Here is a 22017-nt window from a genome sequence, read left to right as displayed (position 1 = left end):
CTCCAAATATTCACAAAAAATGGAAACTTATATTAGCAAAAAAAAATGAGGTGCAATAATGGTCTCAAACAACCTGGAGCAACATCCGATATCCAGTATCTGTCAGTGTTTCATTATTTTAACTCCGTTTTTAAGTCAAAATGAGTCCAAACATCTTCTTTAAAAGCTACCGGACTCTGGTGTTTCCTTTCTTTTTCAATCATCGCCGCTATTTCGCCGGTTTTGTTGTTACTTTGACACGGCAGAAATGACACAACTAGTGGCCAGAGGTTCAATTGCAGCACACAAATGAATAAACTATTTGAGTGTTTATTCTAAAATAAAAACTCAACTCAAATGATTGTCTTTTTTAGACACACTATTGAAATATAAACCATAAAATAACTTTGAATTAAAATAAAATGTTATTTCAAAGGTTAAAAAATGCATTATAATAATATCGATACAGCATCGGGAATAAAAACATCGCGATATATCCTCATATTAATAACATCTTACACCACTACAAAATAAAAACCTATTTAACTTTTTTTCACAATAATTTCTCATGTCGGGTCTTCAATACAAGAGAGAAGTTACAGATCATCCATACTTCCCAGGTGCAAAACAAATAGACTCAAGGACTCATTCATTCCTCGGGCTATTAAATTGTACAATTCTGAGTTCGGGGGCAGGAGTGGAGTAAAAGTATCTGGATGTTCTGTTCTATGTTAGTCTTTGTATCCTTAGTCTTTCTTTTATCTATGTTCTTTATCTTTATCTTTAGTTGACAAAGTCGTAACTGCTTTCATTGGTCAGTTTTCAAAGCTGATTTAGTGGACTGTATCCTCTCGTCCTCAGTCATCGTAGGATTGAATTGTTCCTTTAGCTCCGGAAGACGTAATGACTTCTGCCATCATACAGCCGGCAGTTTAATTGCTTTTTTAGACACACTATTGAAATATAAACCATAAAATAACTTTGAATTAAAATAAAATGTTATTTCAAAGGTTAAAAAATGCATTATAATAATATCGATACAGCATCGGAAATAAAAAACATCGCGATATATCCTTATATTATGTAATAAAAAACCTATTTAACTTTTTTCCAGAATATTTTCTCTAACTGGTCTTCAATACAAGAGGGACGTTACAGATCATCCATACTTGGAATTATTTTGATGTTTTTTGGACAAAGGAAGTCGTTTTTTTCAATGAAAAATGGCCAAAAATGTCTCTAAAGTATGAAAAATGCCACACAACCATAGTTGCTATTGAATAATTCATCTACTCGGAGAAGGCCATAAAAGTACAACAAAGTAAAGGCCGTTCCGCTGACCTCGATATGTAACATCCTCAGTTTCACTCATTATGATTCAGGCTTCGTCACTTCTTTTGTCTGAGATGTTAGGATTCATATTCCACTGGTGTGTTTGCATGTGTGATCAGCTCCGTGGGCGTCGATGCGCTGATGGTCTGAGAGCGAGTAGGAGTTCTGCTGCCGGCGAGGGCCCTCGTGGACGTCCCACCGAGTGATGATTGTTTTTGTGCTATTCAATATATATCCCACAATAAAGAACTGCACAAACAATACCCTTAAACACGGAGCTCCGCTTAAAATGTCAGATCCTGATCCCTAAACTGACATTTACTGAAATGTCAGACGAGAATATTTGAAGCGTCGAGGATTCTGACCGTCGGCTCAGCACTACAATGTCAGCGTCCCCCATCCTCATCGCTCGTCCTCTATTACCAAAAGACCCTTCAGGACACAACAGTCTGTCGCTCCATTTTTTTCACCTGGGAGCTGTTGCCACGGCAACAAGGTCGGACTTTCTTTTCCGTCACAATATTGTGGCTTATGGGGATTGGCTGGGTGTTTCCAAGACCTCTTAAACATCTTGTAGGGGTCAAATCAATTTATTCAGGGGCCACGATGTATTCTAGGGAGCGACAATAAATGGTAAAGGATCAATACAATGAGCTTAAATATTTATATTTTTTAAATAAAATGACAAGCTTTAATTTAATTGTATTTTATAACATTTTTAGTTGATTTTATGCAATTTATTCTCATATATTTTCTTACAACAACAACAAAAGAAATCTAACGCAAAAGATTAAGCGACATCATAATATAAAGCTAAAGTAGTTTTGTTTTATTTGTGTAATTTCTCAATACATTTCATTTAGATCACGGGTTTCAAACTCAACTGTCGGGGGGTCACCAGAGGTCAATTGTTGTGGAGACAGGGCCGCAGAAGCTAAACGTGTTAGCGTAGGACATTAATGAACGCGGCAAAGATACGATGTATTATGATACTGTAGGATATATTTGTAGTATTGTCGAGTACTTGACTCTGGTGTTACAGAATTTCCGGACGGTTGACGAAGTCGTAACTGCTTTCATTGGTTTGGAAACCAAAATATGTCCAAAAATCAATTTTAAAAGCTGATTTTAGTAGATTGTATCCTCTTGTCCTCAGTCATCGCAGGATTCAACTTTTCCTTCAGCTACGGAGGACGTAATGACTGCTGCCATCTAACAGTAGGAAGTTTAATTGCAACGCAAAAATGAACTAACGCTTTAAAAAATGTGTTAATGTTAATTGTTTTTTTTAACACATATTTATTGGAATAAAAGCAAAAGAACCATGAATTAAAAACAAAATGTGATTTGTAAGCAAAAAAAAATCGATAAAGTCCTGTTATATATCGATACAGTATTGTGGGTAAGGCTGCAAGATATTCGATATTGGTGTCTTGAATTGCGATATCGATATTAATGCAATATTCTTTTCTTTGACCTAAAAATGTAGCCACATGCACGCGCCTGTGTGCAAGTACTGTAGGGGAGGTCCGAGGTTTTAGATAAGGTAAACGATGCGATATTTCCCTTTAGTTTATTTCCACGCTTCAGTGCCGACATGATATACTTTATGTTGCATTGGTTTCCCACAAAACTGAACAACATCAGAGAGGAGCCGCCGGCGCGTCGTGATATCATCAAATCAATAATAAATCCCACTTTCTTGTAGACGCACACATAACAGTTTATAAATGACCTGACGCTAACAACTTAGCTCATTGGCAAGACGCGTCGCCATAGCAACCGAGCCTTGCAAGCTGCGCCGCACAGCTGACGAACAGACGGAGACGTAAATGACAACGAGACATAGAAGTACAAACTCACAACTTTACAGAACGTAACACTGATTGGTCGAAGTGCACATTTAAGAAATGCTTGATTTATACAATAAAAAAAATATATAAATTAATTATAAATCGCACATGTTTTCGATATGCATATCGCCGAGCCAATATTGCGATATTTTTTCGATATATTGTGCAGCCCTAATCGTGGGGGGGGGGGAAATCTGACTTTCTTTTTTTTTTGTCAATTACCCGAACAATGACACCGTCTCAACAGTGGGGGGAGCCATTAAAAAAATATACTCAATCTTCCAATCTGATGTTTTAATATCGACATCAAAGAACAGTTTTTGCGATAGTTTAATGTGTGTTGTATTTAAGTTGTTTCAATTCACGTTTTCTTTTTTGGTGGTGGTGGGGGGGCAGTCCTCGGTGTGTTCATGGGCTCGCGTAAAAAGTGACGAGCGAGACCGTGATTGAATTTTCGTAAGGAAGCACTTTGGAGAGCGATCAGGATCAGGATCTGGCTCCATCTGGGCCGTGAATAATTCAGCGAAAGCTGGTACTGGACGAGCAGACGGAGCAGCCCTGAGGGAGGAACGCCGCGAGACCATGTGACCAAACATGGCCGCCTACCCTAACAAACCATGGAGCCGCAAAACAACGGCTCAGTTATGTAACTTCCTGGGGTGGGTGTTAAAAAAAAAGTGAGTCTGGCAGTTTTAAGTTCATTACATAACGCAGTCACGAAGGTAGAATAGGAGTTATCTGTCATCCACTCGTTTGATCTGGATTAATGGACGTCCATCTATCATCCTGAATGAGCTTTTATTAAAATGAAAGATGTCTTCCATTAACAATCACGCCGCTCATGTCTTTTTCATTCCATTTGCTTCCACATCACATGAGCTGAAGCTTTTATTTTACGGCGGCGGCGAGTTATGGTCTGTTCATCGCCGGCTCGACGCCTGGAGACACTTGAGAAATGGTTTTAAAAGAAGTGGCGTAGAGTAGAAAGGAAAACCGATTTAAAAGTTATCTTTTAATTCATAAAAACGCTTATAATATACTATATTATTATTATTTACAGTTTATTATCTTTTGTTTTTTCTTAAGGAAATTATGATTATTCAATACAATTCATATATATATATATATATATATATATATACATAATATACAAAACTCAAGTGATTTTTTTTTGCCCACAGTACTGTATCGATATATAACAGGAATGTATACATTTTTTTCTTGTTTACAAATCACAATTTATTTTTTAATCATAGTTATTTTATGGCTTATGTTCCAATAAATGTGTAAAAAAAAAAAAAAAAAAAAGTTTTTGGATTATTTACATTTGTTATTAGATGGCAGCAGTCATTGCGTCCTCCGTAGCTAAAGGAACAATTTAAGCCTGACTGAGGACGAGAGGATACAGTCTACTAAAATCAGCTTCTAAAATTGATTTTTGGACATATTTTAATTTGAAAACCAATGAAAGCAGTTACGACTTCGTCAACAGTCTGTAACCCCAGATTCAAGTACTTGACAATACTACAAATATATCCTACAGTATCATATATATATATATATAATATATATATTTATGATGTAGATGTAGGTATACAAGAAAATTTACAATTTATACTGGCGTCCTGTCCAGGGTGTCCCCTGCCTCTCGCCCAATGAAACTGGCTCCAGTCTTCCCACGAACACCATAAGTGATAAAGTGGTAGAAATAGAATGAATGAATTATTATGAATATATGATCTTTGTTTTTGTTTTCTGCTCGAAGCTTTTCATAATCAAAGTTGTATCAAAACTGTCTTCTGAGCCGCTTCCGAATCCTCTATCCTCCCCTAAACAACAACGTCGTCACACAGATGATTATGTGCGACAATTATCTTCATAAATATTAGCAATTTCAAGTAAAACATGTTTTTTTCTACACATATTTGCAAATAACCAACAAACTTGTATACAGTTTTCGTGTGTTTTAATCCTCCTTTTAAACCCTTTTTTTAAGCAGTTTTTTTTTCTATATATATATATATATATATATATATTTTTTTTTTTAAGTACTTATTAAAGCTTTACAAATATCCTGGAAAAAAGGTTTCTAGTTATTAAAACTTTCTTATAACATACTATATTATTATTATTTACAACTTTTTTACAACATACTATATTATTATTATTTACAGTTTATTATCTTTTGGTTTTTATTGAGAAGATTAGGATTATTCAATACAATTCATGTACTGTATTTATATAGGTATAAAAGAAAATAATACAATTTATATTTTAATTTTTATGAATATTTGGTCTTTGTTCTTGTTATCTTCTCGAAGCTTTTCATAATCAAAGTTGTATCAAAACTAAGACCATATATTCATAATAATTAAAATATAAATTGTATTATTTTCTTGTATACCTATATATATATATATATATATATATATATATATATATATATATACAGTATATGAATTGTATTGAATAATCATCATTTCTTAAAAAACAAAATAAAACCAAAAATAAACTGTAAATAATAATAATATAGTATATTATAAAAAAGTTTTAAAAAAAACTAGAAACCTTCTTTTCCACGATATTTGTAAAGCTTTAATAAGTACTTTTTTCTTTTTTTAAAAAAAGCTATAGAAAAAATAACTGCTCAAAAAAGGAGGATTAAAATGCCCGAAAAATGTATATGAGTTTGTTGGTTATTTGCAAATATATGTATAAAAAATTCCAAATCCTCTATCCTCCCCTAAACAACAACGTTCCTCATTGTCCTGAAAATGTAGGACAAACTCGTCCATCATCACAATGTTCGCTCTCTTTCTTGAACAAGGCCTGGAGTGACGTGCACTTGTTGCCATAGCAACCAACAGGTGACGTCTCCGTCTCTTCGCCTCCTTTAATGATGGACCTTTTTTTTGTGTGTGTCCCCGCAGTGTCTCCGGAGGTGCTGGGGATCCTGACCGCCATCGGCCTCTTCATCATCCTCATGACCTTCGTCTTCTGGTACCTCAACAACAAGCTGACGCTCGACAGCCCAGGGAGCCTCCCGTGCCTTGAGGAGTTCAGGAAGAGCTCCGAGCTTCAAGGTCTGATCCACAACAACGTCTTCACCGTCGTCATGCAGATGATTATGTGCGACAATTATCTTCATAAATATTAGCAAGTTCAAGTAAAACATGTTTTTTTTATACATATATTTGCAAATAACCAACAAACTCATATACAGTTTAGTGCGTTTTACTCCTCATTTTTTGAGCAGTTATTTTTTCTATAGCTTTAAAAAAAAAAAAGTACTTATTAAAGCTTTACAAATATCCTGGAAAAGAAGGTTTCTAGTTTTTAAAAACTTTTTTTAAATTATTATTTAAAGTGTACACTTTATTTACTGTAGTAGATGGATGGATGGATGGATGGATATATAGATGGATAGATGGATATATAGATGGATGGATATATAGATATATAGATGGATGGATGGATGGATGGATATATAGATATATAGATGGATGGATATAGATGGATGGATATATAGATGGATGGATGGATATATAGATGGATGGATATATAGATAGATGGATGGATGGATGGATGGATATATAGATATATAGATGGATGGATATAGATGGATGGATATATAGATGGATGGATGGATGGATATATAGATATATAGATGGATGGATATAGATGGATGGATATATAGATGGATGGATGGATATATAGATATATAGATGGATGGATATATAGATATATAGATGGATGGATATAGATGGATGGATATGTAGATATATAGATGGATGGATATATAGATGGATGGATATATAGATATATAGATGGATGGATATATAGATGGATGGATATAGATGGATGGATATATAGATATATAGATGGATGGATATAGATGGATGGATATATAGATATATAGATGGATGGATATATAGATATATAGATGGATGGATATATAGATGGATGGATATAGATGGATGGATATATAGATATATAGATGGATGGATATATAGATATATAGATGGATGGATGGATGGATATATAGATGGATGGATGGATGGATGGATATATAGATGGATGGATGGATGGATATATAGATGGATGGATGAATGGATATATAGATGGATGGATGGATGGATGGATGGATGAATGGATATATGGATGGATGGATAGTTGGATGGATGGATATATAGATATATAGATGGATGGATGGATATATAGATGGATGGATATAGATGGATGGATATATAGATATATAGATGGATGGATATATAGATGGATGGATATAGATGGATGGATATATAGATATATAGATGGATGGATATATAGATGGATGGATGGATGGATATATAGATGGATGGATGGATGGATGGATATATAGATGGATGGATGGATGAATGGATATATGGATGGATGGATAGTTGGATGGATAGATGATGGATGGATGGATGAATGGATATATAGATGGATGGATATATAGATGGATAGTTGGATGGATGGATAGTTGGATGGATGGATGAATGGATATATAGATGGATGGATGGATGGATATATAGATGGATATATAGATGGATGGATGGATGGATATATAGATGGATGGATGGATGGATATATAGATGGATGGATGAATGGATATATAGATGGATGGATGGATGGATGGATGGATGAATGGATATATGGATGGATGGATAGTTGGATGGATGGATATATAGATATATAGATGGATGGATGGATATATAGATGGATGGATATAGATGGATGGATATATAGATATATAGATGGATGGATATATAGATGGATGGATATAGATGGATGGATATATAGATATATAGATGGATGGATATATAGATGGATGGATGGATGGATATATAGATGGATGGATGGATGGATGGATATATAGATGGATGGATGGATGAATGGATATATGGATGGATGGATAGTTGGATGGATAGATGATGGATGCAGTTATTTTTTCTATAGCTTTAAAAAAAAAAAGTACTTATTAAAGCTTTACAAATATCCTGGAAAAGAAGGTTTCTAGTTTTTAAAAACTTTTTTTAAATTATTATTTAAAGTGTACACTTTATTTACTGTAGTAGATGGATGGATGGATGGATGGATATATAGATGGATAGATGGATATATAGATGGATGGATATATAGATATATAGATGGATGGATGGATGGATGGATATATAGATATATAGATGGATGGATATAGATGGATGGATATATAGATGGATGGATGGATATATAGATGGATGGATATATAGATAGATGGATGGATGGATGGATGGATATATAGATATATAGATGGATGGATATAGATGGATGGATATATAGATGGATGGATGGATGGATATATAGATATATAGATGGATGGATATAGATGGATGGATATATAGATGGATGGATGGATATATAGATATATAGATGGATGGATATATAGATATATAGATGGATGGATATAGATGGATGGATATGTAGATATATAGATGGATGGATATATAGATGGATGGATATATAGATATATAGATGGATGGATATATAGATGGATGGATATATAGATATATAGATGGATGGATATAGATGGATGGATATATAGATATATAGATGGATGGATATATAGATATATAGATGGATGGATATATAGATGGATGGATATAGATGGATGGATATATAGATATATAGATGGATGGATATATAGATATATAGATGGATGGATGGATGGATATATAGATGGATGGATGGATGGATGGATATATAGATGGATGGATGGATGGATATATAGATGGATGGATGAATGGATATATAGATGGATGGATGGATGGATGGATGGATGAATGGATATATGGATGGATGGATAGTTGGATGGATGGATATATAGATATATAGATGGATGGATGGATATATAGATGGATGGATATAGATGGATGGATATATAGATATATAGATGGATGGATATATAGATGGATGGATATATAGATATATAGATGGATGGATATATAGATGGATGGATGGATGGATATATAGATGGATGGATGGATGGATGGATATATAGATGGATGGATGGATGAATGGATATATGGATGGATGGATAGTTGGATGGATAGATGATGGATGGATGGATGAATGGATATATAGATGGATGGATATATAGATGGATAGTTGGATGGATGGATAGTTGGATGGATGGATGAATGGATATATAGATGGATGGATGGATGGATATATAGATGGATATATAGATGGATGGATGGATGGATATATAGATGGATGGATGGATGGATATATAGATGGATGGATGGATGGATATATAGATGGATGGATGAATGGATATATAGATGGATGGATGGATGGATGGATGGATGGATGGATGAATGGATATATGGATGGATGGATAGTTGGATGGATGGATATATAGATATATAGATGGATGGATGGATATATAGATGGATGGATATATAGATATATAGATGGATGGATATATAGATGGATGGATATAGATGGATGGATATATAGATATATAGATGGATGGATATATAGATGGATGGATGGATGGATATATAGATGGATGGATGGATGGATGGATATATAGATGGATGGATGGATGAATGGATATATGGATGGATGGATAGTTGGATGGATAGATGATGGATGGATGGATGAATGGATATATAGATGGATGGATATATAGATGGATAGTTGGATGGATGGATAGTTGGATGGATGGATGAATGGATATATAGATGGATGGATGGATGGATATATAGATGGATATATAGATGGATGGATGGATGGATATATAGATGGATGGATGGATGGATATATAGATGGATGGATGGATGGATATATGGATGGATGGATGGATGGATGGATGGATAGATAGATAAAACTTTGCCTTTTATGGAATGTTTTTTATATGTTTTACTTTTTTAATGTTAATTTTCTTTTGTTTTTTAAAGAACAATAATGAGCTTTAAAAAACGCCTCAAAGAAGGTTGCATGTCAACACTAGCAGTGAAAGCGATTAATGTATATTTAATTTAGTTTGTTTTTTTTCAATTCATTCTTTATTTATTCATTCATCATTCAGGGCCTTTAACAGAATGTCTTTCATATTTAAAAACGATAAACCAATTTATTTAAAATATCTATTGATTTTTTTTTTTGAGAAGAGTAAAGAGCTTTAAAAAATATTAAGTTGTTTTCTTTAGAAAAAGAAAAGAATGAATTCCATTTTTTTTCTTCTATCTCTATCATTTAATCCTAAATGTCCCGATCTTTTATAAAGTACCTCTTATTGAATGTTTTTAATATTTTATAAAACGGATTAAATCTTTTTTTTTTTCTTTTTTTTAATATCAACATGTTTTTTAGAAGAATTAAGAGCTTTTAAAGAATTCTTAAAGACGAGGGCTAACATCAATAACACTGCAAAAGGTGAAAAAAATACATTTACAAAAGTAAATAATTAGTGGAAAATGAATAAAGGTTCTTTAAAAACTGTAGAAACCATCATAAACGTACGGTGAACATCAATAAAAATGTATTTAATCTCGGGATTATTACTTAATCATAAACTTCAGCTAGAATCAATAATCGAAACATCGTTGTTGTTGACAGAAAAACAGTAAAATCAAACATTAAAATTAACGATGACGGAGAGATGACCTTGATCTGCTCGCTTGATGCGAGTCCTTATTAAGAGCTTTGCCTCCCCCTGCTGTAGAAAAGATGTAACTACCGCAGCTCTGCTCCAGTTTTACTAACGGTGCAGGTTATGGAGGATAAGCGAGTGTTTTATCATTCATTCCCATAAACATACATCTTATTATTCCCTTTCTTCTATCTTAGATCGTCTAAAAGCTTTTATCACGTTTGTTTTTTTATAGGAACTATTATGTTTTAATACACTTTTAGAATTATTGCTTTGAATGTGTGAGGAAGATGAAAGTTAAGTATTAATAAGGACTTATATTGCTGCATTTTCTCCGTCCTAAATCTGCAGTGGTCAGCAGTATTTCCTCTAGACACCGCAGTATTTTCTTCAGTATATGAACGTATCGACGTGCTGACTGTGCATTAATGCACTTTCAGGTTTTGGGGCACTTCAATAAAGTTTTACCTTACCTTACCTTACCTTACTTCAGGTTAATTTCCCCAGAATAAGCTGTTTTTCAAGCAAGTTAGCAATTTCTCCAGCCTTCGGGCGAAGTTCTGACTCCTTCCTCTTCTCTGGAGCAGAAAAGATCCACAAAGACGGCGACCCGCACGCCTCCTCGTCCGACAGCGAGGACGAGGTCATGGGTCAGTACCAGGAAGCCGTCAGCCGCTCCCAAGGACTCAGGGGCGGAGCCAAGGCGGCGGCGGCGGCAACGACGGCGGCTAAAGTGGTCAAGCGGGCGGCGGGATTCCGGTGGGAGAGTCGACACAAGTACAGCGCGCTGACGTCCGATTACACCGGATACAGCAGCGACGCCTCGGTGGACGACGGTAGGTTCTTTCACTCACTACCTACCCACAATCCTTTTCACCTCAAAAATATGGAGCGGTGAATTATTTCCTCTGGAGAAATATCGTGGAGCTCAGGAGTCAGAGACTCGGAGTAGAGCTATTTCCTTAAACTTTTTTTAGTTTATGCTCATAATCAGAACAAAACAAAACTTTCTCGTAAATGTTTTCTTTTGCAGGATTTTTTTTCTTTTTGTGGAAAAATAAATTGATGATTAAATGTTTTTATTTTTTTTGGTGAAATTTAATGCATTTTTTTTATATAAAGTATTTTTTAGAAGAGTTTCTAAAAACTAAAAGTATAGACAATAAGTTGGACAAATAATAATAAAAGAAAATAATGTCCTAAAATGAAAAAAGGGAAATATTATCTATTTTACTTCCTAGAAAGAGTCCATCGTAAAAGAAAGAAAACAAACGTTATAAAAAAATAATAATAACAATAAAAAAGAGACATAAGAAACGACAGTTCACTTTTGAAAAAAAAAAAAAAAAAATTGTCTGTATAAGCGTTACTTGGATAAAAAAAAAGTTTTAATACTTCGAAGTGACATCAAATATTTGCTAAAAAAGCATAAAACTAAATGTATTCATATATATATATATATATATATATATATATATATATATATATATATTTCATCAATTTTTTTTTACATCTATAAATATGTTCCTTTTTCATTTCATTGTTAAATATGAGTATATATATCGATAATAACATGTCATCCTTACAAAGGTTTCATACATTTTTCCACTTTAAAACAAACATTTTGTTATGTTTAAATAAACGTATACCTAATTAATATTAATTAGGAAAAAAAGAAGATAGTTTGTTACTCAGTATTTCACAATAAATAAATTGTAAATAATGATGAAAAATATACACCTTACACAGTGAATTTTTAGTCATGGTTTTATTTGTGCGTGAGGTGAAAGGTCATGGAAAACTCCTCCCTTGTCATCCTCCTCCTTAAATATTTCCTAAAAAAGCATAAAACTAAATGTATTTATATATATATATATATATATATATATATATATATATTTTATCCTTTTTTTTTTTTACATCTATAAATATGTTCCTTTTTCATTTCATTGTTAAATATGAGTATATATATCGATAATAACATGTCAACCTTACAAAGGTTTCATAAATGTTTCCACTTTAAAACAAACATTTTGTTATGTTTAAATAAACGTATACCTAATTAATATTAATTAGGAAAAAAAGAAGATAGTTTGTTACTCAGTATTTCACAATAAATAAATTGTAAATAATGATGAAAAATATACACCTTACACAGTGAATTTTTAGTCAAGGTTTTATTTGTGCGTGAGGTGAAAGGTCATGGAAAACTCCTCCCTCGTCATCCTCCTCCTCAAATATTTTCTAAAAAAGCATAAAACTAAATGTATTTATATATATATATATATATATATTTTATCCATTTTTTTTTTTTACATCTATAAATATGTTCCTTTTTCATTTCATTGTTAAATATGCGTATATCTATCAATAATAACATGTCATCCTTACAAAGGTTTCATACATTTTTCCACTTTAAAACAAACATTTTATGTTTAAATAAATGTATACCTAATTTATATTTATTAGGAAAAAAAGAAGATAGTTTGTTACTCAGTATTTCACAATAAATTAATTTGTAAATAATAAAGTATTGACACCTTAGAAAGTAATTTTAAGTCTATTTGTGCGTGAGGTGAAAGGTCATGGAAAACTCATCCCTCGTCATCCTCCTCTTTGTCTTCCATGAAGAACACTTGAAGTATCACTTCATTACCTCCTTTGGAATTGTGGGATGTTTTTATCGAGTACAGTAGCTCCGACGACGACGACGACGACTCCGGCTCACCTTGAGTCTGAAACTTCCCACACATCCCGACGCTGACAGTTCAGTGAGCGAGCGATCAAAGTGCTGCTGCACCCCCTCAGCCAACTCTCCGTGGGAGGATCCAGAAACAGTCAAACTGTCTGCCTAATCTGCCCGGCTGCAGCCTCGCACTCCTTTCTTTCTTCTGTTCACAAAAAGTGTCGGATCGGTTTGGCCTAATTTGAGGGAAAAAGCTTAGAAAGTGAACTTACCCGTGTTCAGATTCTCATTTGACGACCCGATGGTTTCGACCTGATCTCAGGAATGAATCCTTATTTCATTAGATTTGAAGATTGAACCACAGTTGATTTTTTTTTCTGGTTCATCTCCCACTGAATCAACACCTCTGGCTGTTATATAAGAGCGCCGGGCGTCTGGGCTATTTAGAGAAGCGTTTGAACGTGCGGCAGCGAGGGATGAATAGTGCATGACATCCTTCCCACTTCGTCATTAGTAGCGAAGCAGCCTCCGCGTCCTCCCGGCGCAACCTCCGCCCCACCACTAGGGGGTCTCTGTAGTCGCCGGGCGAGGATCGAGGGGCGTCGAGATTCAACGAGAGGAGGAGAACAATGTCTGTTCTGAACCTCCTGCTGCTCCATCTTTAATTGAAGCGTTCAAAGAGGAGAGCCGTAACATTATGACCAGCTTGATGATAGCGTTCAGCTATGTGGTCATAATGTTATGGCCAAATATTTATACTTTTCTATCAATAACTGTTGCACACTATTCTAACCAACAAATCATTTTGCTTTAAAAAACAAAAAATCAGCTATATTTTTATACCACCACATGACCAGTAAAAAAATTCAACACAATTTAAAAAGCTTGTGTTCCTGTTAAAGATGTCCTTAATACTACAAATCATAGTATTATTTAAAAAACGCTTTACAGGTATTCCAAAAACAAATTGTTTCGTGGTTGTAAAATTCTGTTTATAGGGGCCGACACTAGCACTGTTATCCATTAGCTTAGCACACAACTTTGTGATACAGTTAAAAATGTTCATTACTACTATTAGTAGTTGACAAAACCTCAATTAAGTTATAAAGCTTGTTTTTTTTTCTTCAAAACATTAAATGTTTTCCTGTTAAATATGTCTTTAATACTAGAAATCCTCACATTACTGTATCAGAGCTTGACCGATCTTTCAAACTAAATTGTTACGGGGTGCTAAACGATGCTAGCACTTTATCCATTAGCTTAGCTCGCAAATTTATCATAGAGTTATAGATGTCCATATCTTTACATTACAGCAAAAAACCCTTATATATGTTACGGTGTGATGACAAAAATAAATAATCAAATAATCAAATGCATGCTTGAGGCCCTGGCTCCTGCCAGAGTTTGAGTGAAATCAATGAAACCACTTTTATATATTGGCATCAAGAGCACAATTTATTTTTTGAATTAATGTTGATTTAATGCAAAAACTAGTGTTTCTTGTATATATATTTAAGTGCTGCTTCTACATGGGACGAAAGTGTGTTTTGATGAAGTAAAATCAACCAGATCTTGTTAAATAAAGCTTTAGATTCCCATGCCGGGCTTTGTCCCAAATCGCGCACTTCTGCGCTTACACTTAGTATTTTGGGTGCACAAGTGCATCCCAATTGCAGTGTGCGAAAATGTAGTGCACAATGAGCACTCAAACATCCAGGAAAATGGAGTGTGGAACGATGGACACTTTCCAGCCTCAACGGCCGCCATTTTAGTGACGTAAATGACGCTAAACTAAAGCTACGTTACTGACGACGCGTCTTCAATGTCTTGAGAAAACACAAATATTACCACAAAACAACACAACAACGGTAATTACAAAAAAAACCACAACTTAATAACTTGTTTCAATTGGTGAAAAGTGCTGTCATGTGTTGGCGATAGTGTTCCAACTTTCTGTTGCGATCAGCGTTAAAAAGTAGTAGAAGAAGAAGCTGTCGAGGCATTTCCGGTAAGTGTGTACCAGCAGTCGGACAAAGTCAAACTTTACTAAGCGCTCTTACAAGTCCGTTCAACTACCATGGTAACGATGTTCAAATGCTGTTTAAAAGGCTTCAAGCAGCAGCAGCGCGCAAGACTGGTGTTGTGAGAAGACAAATGATGAGCGAGCAGCAGAGAAGTTGAGCGTGTGTATGACGGCTAGAGCGCACGTGTATGAGTGATTTTGATCAAGACACACTCGCTCAAACCAGTGGCAGTAATATCACGCCATAGCCGTTCGTCATGATGTGAGGTGCGTCGTAAATCCCGCCCCGTGATGACGTAATCCCGCCAAGTCATGAAAGTGTTTGTAAACAAGTCACCCACCAGGTAATCTTCATATATAAGGCAAATTAAGAAAATTAAAGGCTTTTAAGTGCGCCTTATAGTGCGGTAAATACGGTACTGTAAACCAGTGCGCTCGGAGAAGTGTTCGATTTGGGAAGCGGCCATGGTTTCCTAAAAAAAGACCCGACACATGTTAACCTCACTTACAGTCAGTTCTTCTGGTGTCGTTCTCCACACGTTCTCGGAGTCACTTGAGCGGATCTGGGGGCCACATGGATTAAACATGAGGGGCGCTGAAGCGGCACAATCAAGTGAGGACGATCCCGAGAGTTAGACGAGAAGGAACCGAAGGCAGGATTCACATCTTCGTCTGGACGAAGCGTTGAGCAGACGCTCATTACCGCCACGACGTCATGTCATGCTTCATCGTCTTCGTCTTCATTTACCCGCGTATAAGATCCCTCTGTAGTACCGAAATGGGTGGAATACATTAGCCCACATAGCTAGCAAGACAAACTGCAGGTTTTTTTTGTTTTTTTAAGGCGACATTTTAAATCCTTGTTGAGTTCGGCGGGAGTTCAGGGAAGTAATTTATGTTAAGATAACAAGAGCGCGGCGTATCAGCGCTCCTAATGAGCATGTGAAGGGAAAACAAATCCTGAAGCTCCCGAGGATGTTGATGATGATGATGATGATGATGATGAGGAGGATGATAAGGTGGCAGGGTGTCACATTTCTCAGCGAGCGTGACGTCTGTAATTGCCGCGACTCCGCCGAAAAGAAGGGGGGGAAAGTGTGATCCCTGTTATTGAACTGTGTTCGTGCTAAGGGTGCCCTTTGGGGCGTCGCTGATGCTAATGTCCTGACTTCATGCTTGCGAGTTGGAGCGTCAGAAAATGTAATTGCCACCGTATTGATCAGTTTATTATAAATATTGACTATTATATATATTTTTTTGATTTATAATCTTATTTTATTCATCATCCTTTCTTGATGGTTTACATTTCATCAATGGGAGTGAACAGTAAAATAATTCAATTTAAAATAATAATTCAAATATTCACAGCGTTTGTACATTTTTTGTTGTTGTTGCAATTAAACTTCCAGCCGCTAGATGGCAGCAGTCATTGCGTCCTCGGCAGCTAAAGGAGCAATACAATCCTGCTATGACTGAGGACGAGAGGATACAGTTGACTCCATATGTTTGGACATATTTTGGTTTCAAAACAAATGACAAATTGACGAATTTGTCAAGAGTCATGTTGTCTGTAAATTCTGCGGACACCAGAGTCAAGTACGCGACAGAACTACAAATAAGTCCTTGTTCCTACAATATCCTTTCCCTCTATATTTCCATATGTATCATCGAATTCTTGCCAATAAAACGTGCCAAATCAACTCAAACATGGCTTTTAAGTGATTGTCGACTTTATCCTTAAAAGACTGGCGTAACCTTTCAGATAATCTTGACGGAAATAGGTGAAGCCACTCTCTTACGGCCCTACAGCCACTCTTTCAAGGTTAGGTTAGGTTAGGTTTGGTAGAACTTTATTGATCCCTTAGGATGTCTCCTACGGGAAATTGTTTATTTTCTAAGATCATTTTCTAATTGTTTTGTTTCAAGCCCTTCCATCCACTATTTCAAGCCCTTTCAGTCGCTCTCTCAAGTTCCTACTTTGCAGCCAGCTATCTGCTCTCTTAGGCTCCTATAGCCAATCTTTCAAGCCCCTCCAGTCGCTCCTCAGGCCCTTCCAGCCGCCATCTCAAGACCCTACTTTGTAGAAGTCTATCTGCTTTCTCAAGCCCCTCCAGCCGTCATCTCAAGACCCTACTTTGTAAAAGTCTATCTGCTTTCACAAGCCCCTCCAGTCACTCCTCAGGCCCTTCCAGCCGCCATCTCAAGACCCTACTTTGTAGAAGTCTATCTGCTTTCTCAAGCCCCTCCAGCCGCCATCTCAAGACCCTATTTTGTAGAAGTCTATCTGCTTTCTCAAGCCCCTCCAGCCACCATCTCAAGACCCTACTTTGTAGAAGTCTATCTGCTTTCTCAAGCCACTCCAGCCACCATCTCAAGACCCTACTTTGTAGAAGTCTATCTGCTTTCTCAAGCCCCTCCAGCCGCCATCTCAAGACCCTACTTTGTAGAAGTCTATCTGCTTTCTCAAGCCCCTCCAGCCGCCATCTCAAGACCCTACTTTGTAGAAGTCTATCTGCTTTCTCAAGCCCCTCCAGCCGTCATCTCAAGACCCTACTTTGTAAAAGTCTATCTGCTTTCTCAAGCCCCTCCAGTCGCTCCTCAGGCCCTTCCAGCCGCCATCTCAAGACCCTACTTTGTAGAAGTCTATCTGCTTTCTCAAGCCCCTCCAGCCGCCATCTCAAGACCCTATTTTGTAGAAGTCTATCTGCTTTCTCAAGCCCCTCCAGCCACCATCTCAAGACCCTACTTTGTAGAAGTCTATCTGCTTTCTCAAGCCCCTCCAGCCACCATCTCAAGACCCTACTTTGTAGAAGTCTATCTGCTTTCTCAAGCCCCTCCAGCCGCCATCTCAAGACCCTACTTTGTAGAAGTCTATCTGCTTTCTCAAGCCCCTCCAGCCGCCATCTCAAGACCCTACTTTGTAGAAGTCTATCTGCTTTCTCAAGCCCCTCCAACCGCTCTCTCAAACCCCTACTTACTTTTGTGACTTTTAAGGTGTCTGGTTAATGCTTAGTTTAAACCTTCATCATTTCTGTGTGAAGTACAGTATGTTTGTTCTCCTCATGGTAGTAAAAAAAAAACTGTCTTGTGATGGCAAACCAGTGACTCCAGAAGTTGTACCATTTTGCTACTTGTACTGGCCTCCTGTCCAGGATGTTCTATGCCTCATACCGAGTAGCTGGTCTAGATCTAAATCCTGCTATCATAGAGGATGTTGAAAGCAAAACCTTTGCTTGGAGGAACAGATTTAAAGAGTGCGGAGGAGGTACGACAATATTAAAAAAAAAAAAAAAAAAAGGTAACTCTACCAATTAGCGTCTGGAGAAAACGACTTGCTTTAGCGCGGCGCTAGCATCAAGAGCGACGCCCCCGGCTCCGCCACGTCGCTCAAAACAGATGCGCCGGCTTTCATCAAGCCCTCCATGACACTTTAGACTGTGACACTGTTGAGTCTGACACTATCAAGAGCCAAACTTTCAAACAATGAACCTCATTACGTCACCTTTTTTTGGGGTTTTTTTTTCCCGAAAAGTTAGCAGACGGTACATTTTTTTTTTCCCTCCTCTTAACTTATTTTCTTCTCCTTTGTTTTCCTTTCGGAGACGAGGTTTAAAGCGCTCCTCGCCGGCGTCCCGATGGGAGTATTACCACCGGCTGCTCAATTTTGGAGAATCCAAATTGGACAAGGGAGGCAGACTTAACAAGGCGGCTGACAATTTTTTTTTTTTAAAGCTCAATATAGTCCTGATTCTTCGCCTTCAAGGCAACTGAATCTTTCACAAAGGTGAGAGGCATGTGTGGCAGATTAAGACGGTTCACTCCTCTAATGGAGTGCATCTGATTTATTATTTAGGCCTCGCTTTTTAAGAGAATCGGCAGCCTAAGTAGGAGACAAAGATGAAGTGAATACGATAGTGTGGAGGAGAATAACAAAGCGCATAATAAAGAGTCACGTCTGTGTCTGACGATGACAACACGAGGACAACATGGATCTTAAAATAGCCTCGTTGACGAGTGTGTCCGACTTTACTAATGTCTTCACTCGTTCTTGATCGTCTTCCCTTGACGTCCTCTTCACGTCCTCATCTGATACTTCCATGATATTATTCAAATCTATGATGGAATTACGTGTATTTTTTTTAAATTATAATGAGAAGTGAAATAACAAAAACTAAAATCATGGTTATTGTCATGAAAATCGGAGGTAAAAATAGTTAATAAAGAGCTTTAAAAAATACGACATTTATCAGGAGAAAATGACTTTTCATAAAAATATCTTGTCGAAAATGTGAATATAAGCGATTATTACAACTTGTACAAACCAAAAAAGTGACACCTATTTAAATAAGGTTTGTTCAGTTTGTTATTATTGATGATTGTTATTATTCAATTTATTTGATTTAAAAAAATGTAATTTAATCATAATTTTGTAACGGTTCAAATGTAGATTAAGTGTGTTTAAAATCAAATATATTTCGTTAGATTCATTAGGTAAAGTCATTCAGTTCTTGGCAGCTAAATGAAACAATTAAATCCCGCCATATCTTGGCAATGACTGAGGACAAGAGGATACAGTCGTCTCCATCCGCTTTTAAAGTGCATGTATGGGCATATTTTGGTTACTAAAAAAAGTTCCACAAGACACAAATTCAGCTCCACCAGAGTTAAGTACTCGAACAATACTACAAATATATCCTTGTTACTACAGTATCACGACATATCGTGTAGTTTCTTCTTTTTAGCATAATATGTATGGTATCGCTAGATTCTTGCCAATAAAAGGAGAAAAATCTTATGAAATCAGGGGTAATAATAGTTAATAATGAGCTTTAAGATGATGAGAGATGGAGGGAGGAAATGGAGAGGGAGGATACAGTGGGGGAATAGAGGAGAGTATAGTTTATAGTTGCAGTTCTAAAAAAGTTAGGCTAGTTTAGCTTTCATGCCTCTATCAAAGGGTCACTAACACCCACTGGATTTATTCCATAATATTTTTTTCCTCTTCTGGAGTCGCTGTAGAAGTCTTTTGCTGACATTCTTGTCATCTTTTTCAAGCAATTACTTTTCCCATGAACCGGGATTCATTTTTTTTCGAGGTAGGACGGCAATTAAACATCGTAATAAACAATAGAAAACACAAAAATATGTTAATAATATGGTAACAATTCTCATTGTCACAGTTGGAGAAGGTTACAATTAAAATGTAAGTAAGTAAGTACTTTTTATTTATATAGCGCTTTTCCAGACCAGGGTCACAAAGCGCTTAAACAATCAAAACAATATTCAATAAAGTATATACTTTAAAGGTCAAGATAAAACTGATAACACAACAGGAGTTCCAGAAAATCAAGGAAAAGCCTGAACAAATAAAATGTTCAATAATAACAATAATAACAACGTGGCTCATAGGTCGACTCTGCTACATATTCACTTGTCTTCATTAGGTATAATTTCCTTTCATTTCAGCGAATTGCATCCAGAGGATGAGGCGAACACCTCCCCTGGACGAGCTGCAGCCGCCGCCCTACCAGGACGAGAACGGCTCGCCCCGCATGTCCTGCACCATGTCGGACCTCGGCGACGCCAAGTGCGACCTGTCGCACACCAGCGGCAGCCCTCACCTCTCCTTCGGAAAGTGCGCCAGCGAGGGAAGCGACGGCCACGAGAGCGAGAGTTACCTCAACAAGGGCTACGAGGAGGACGTGCCCAGCGACAGCACCGCTGTTCTCAGCCCGGAAGTAAGTCTTTAAGGGATCATTTGACATTCAAACTTTCACTCGTTTTATACTCGCCCTCATGTCGACTAAAGATTGAGGTTATTATTATTTCAATGAGTAATACCTTCATTTTTTATATAGACATAAAACGGTCAAAACCAGAGTCTGTTCCGGTTGCTCAAACACGGCGTCAGTTCCTGGTTCTTATACTTCGCTTTGTGGAGAGAAAAGGTCAATGCAGAGCGTCACGGGTCGTTTATTCGCCGCTTCAAGTCAAACAAAATACTAGCTTTACGAACGATCGTACGCGCTTTCTGCCGGAAACTTTACAATTCAATAGCCCCTGGAGAAACGGTCTCGAGCTGTAGAAACATCGCGATATTTAAGGCAAATTTCCCCGGCCAGGGGGTCGTCTCTTTCCGGCATATGGTTCTTTCAAGTTGCCTGTGTCTCAATCACCCGCAGACAAACTTCCTAACTTCCTACTTGCAATCTAAGATTTAAATGGTCTCTGGTGGGGGGCCTCTGTCTTTCCCGCTTCGTTCTTTGATCCACGACCCAAGGTGTGAAAAGGGCAGACAAACGGACGTTTTAAATAACCGGTGTCATGGCTCTAATTCTGTTCCAAGCTTGTCTTGAAAACAGTTTAAATCAGTCTGGAGTGAAATGTTGATTGTGTATTCAAACGTTTAAGCTCTTAGATGAAGCGAGTAATTTATACTTTATATTTTGATTATCTTTTAGCGTTAATTTAAGTATGGCGTATA

At 36.6% G+C, this 22017-nt stretch overlaps 1 protein-coding gene across 2 annotated transcripts in view; it reads left to right on the top strand.

Annotated features, from left to right (window-relative positions):
* Positions 1 to 22017, top strand: part of syt14a (synaptotagmin XIVa) — a 47733-nt gene that overhangs the window by 12597 nt on the left and 13119 nt on the right. For both annotated transcript variants that reach the window (XM_087779285.1, XM_087779284.1), the window contains exons 3-5: positions 6095 to 6247; positions 11412 to 11660; positions 21000 to 21271. In XM_087779285.1, coding sequence (XP_087635411.1) covers positions 6095 to 6247; positions 11412 to 11660; positions 21000 to 21271 — 674 coding nt within the window. The remainder of the gene's footprint in view (positions 1 to 6094; positions 6248 to 11411; positions 11661 to 20999; positions 21272 to 22017) is intronic.

Source organism: Callionymus lyra, chromosome 18 (assembly GCF_982586985.1).
Source record: "Callionymus lyra chromosome 18, fCalLyr1.hap1.1, whole genome shotgun sequence".
NCBI lineage: Eukaryota > Metazoa > Chordata > Actinopteri > Syngnathiformes > Callionymidae > Callionymus > Callionymus lyra.
The sequence above is the reverse complement of the archived record's forward strand: the minus strand, read 5'-3'. Positions and strand labels throughout refer to the sequence as shown.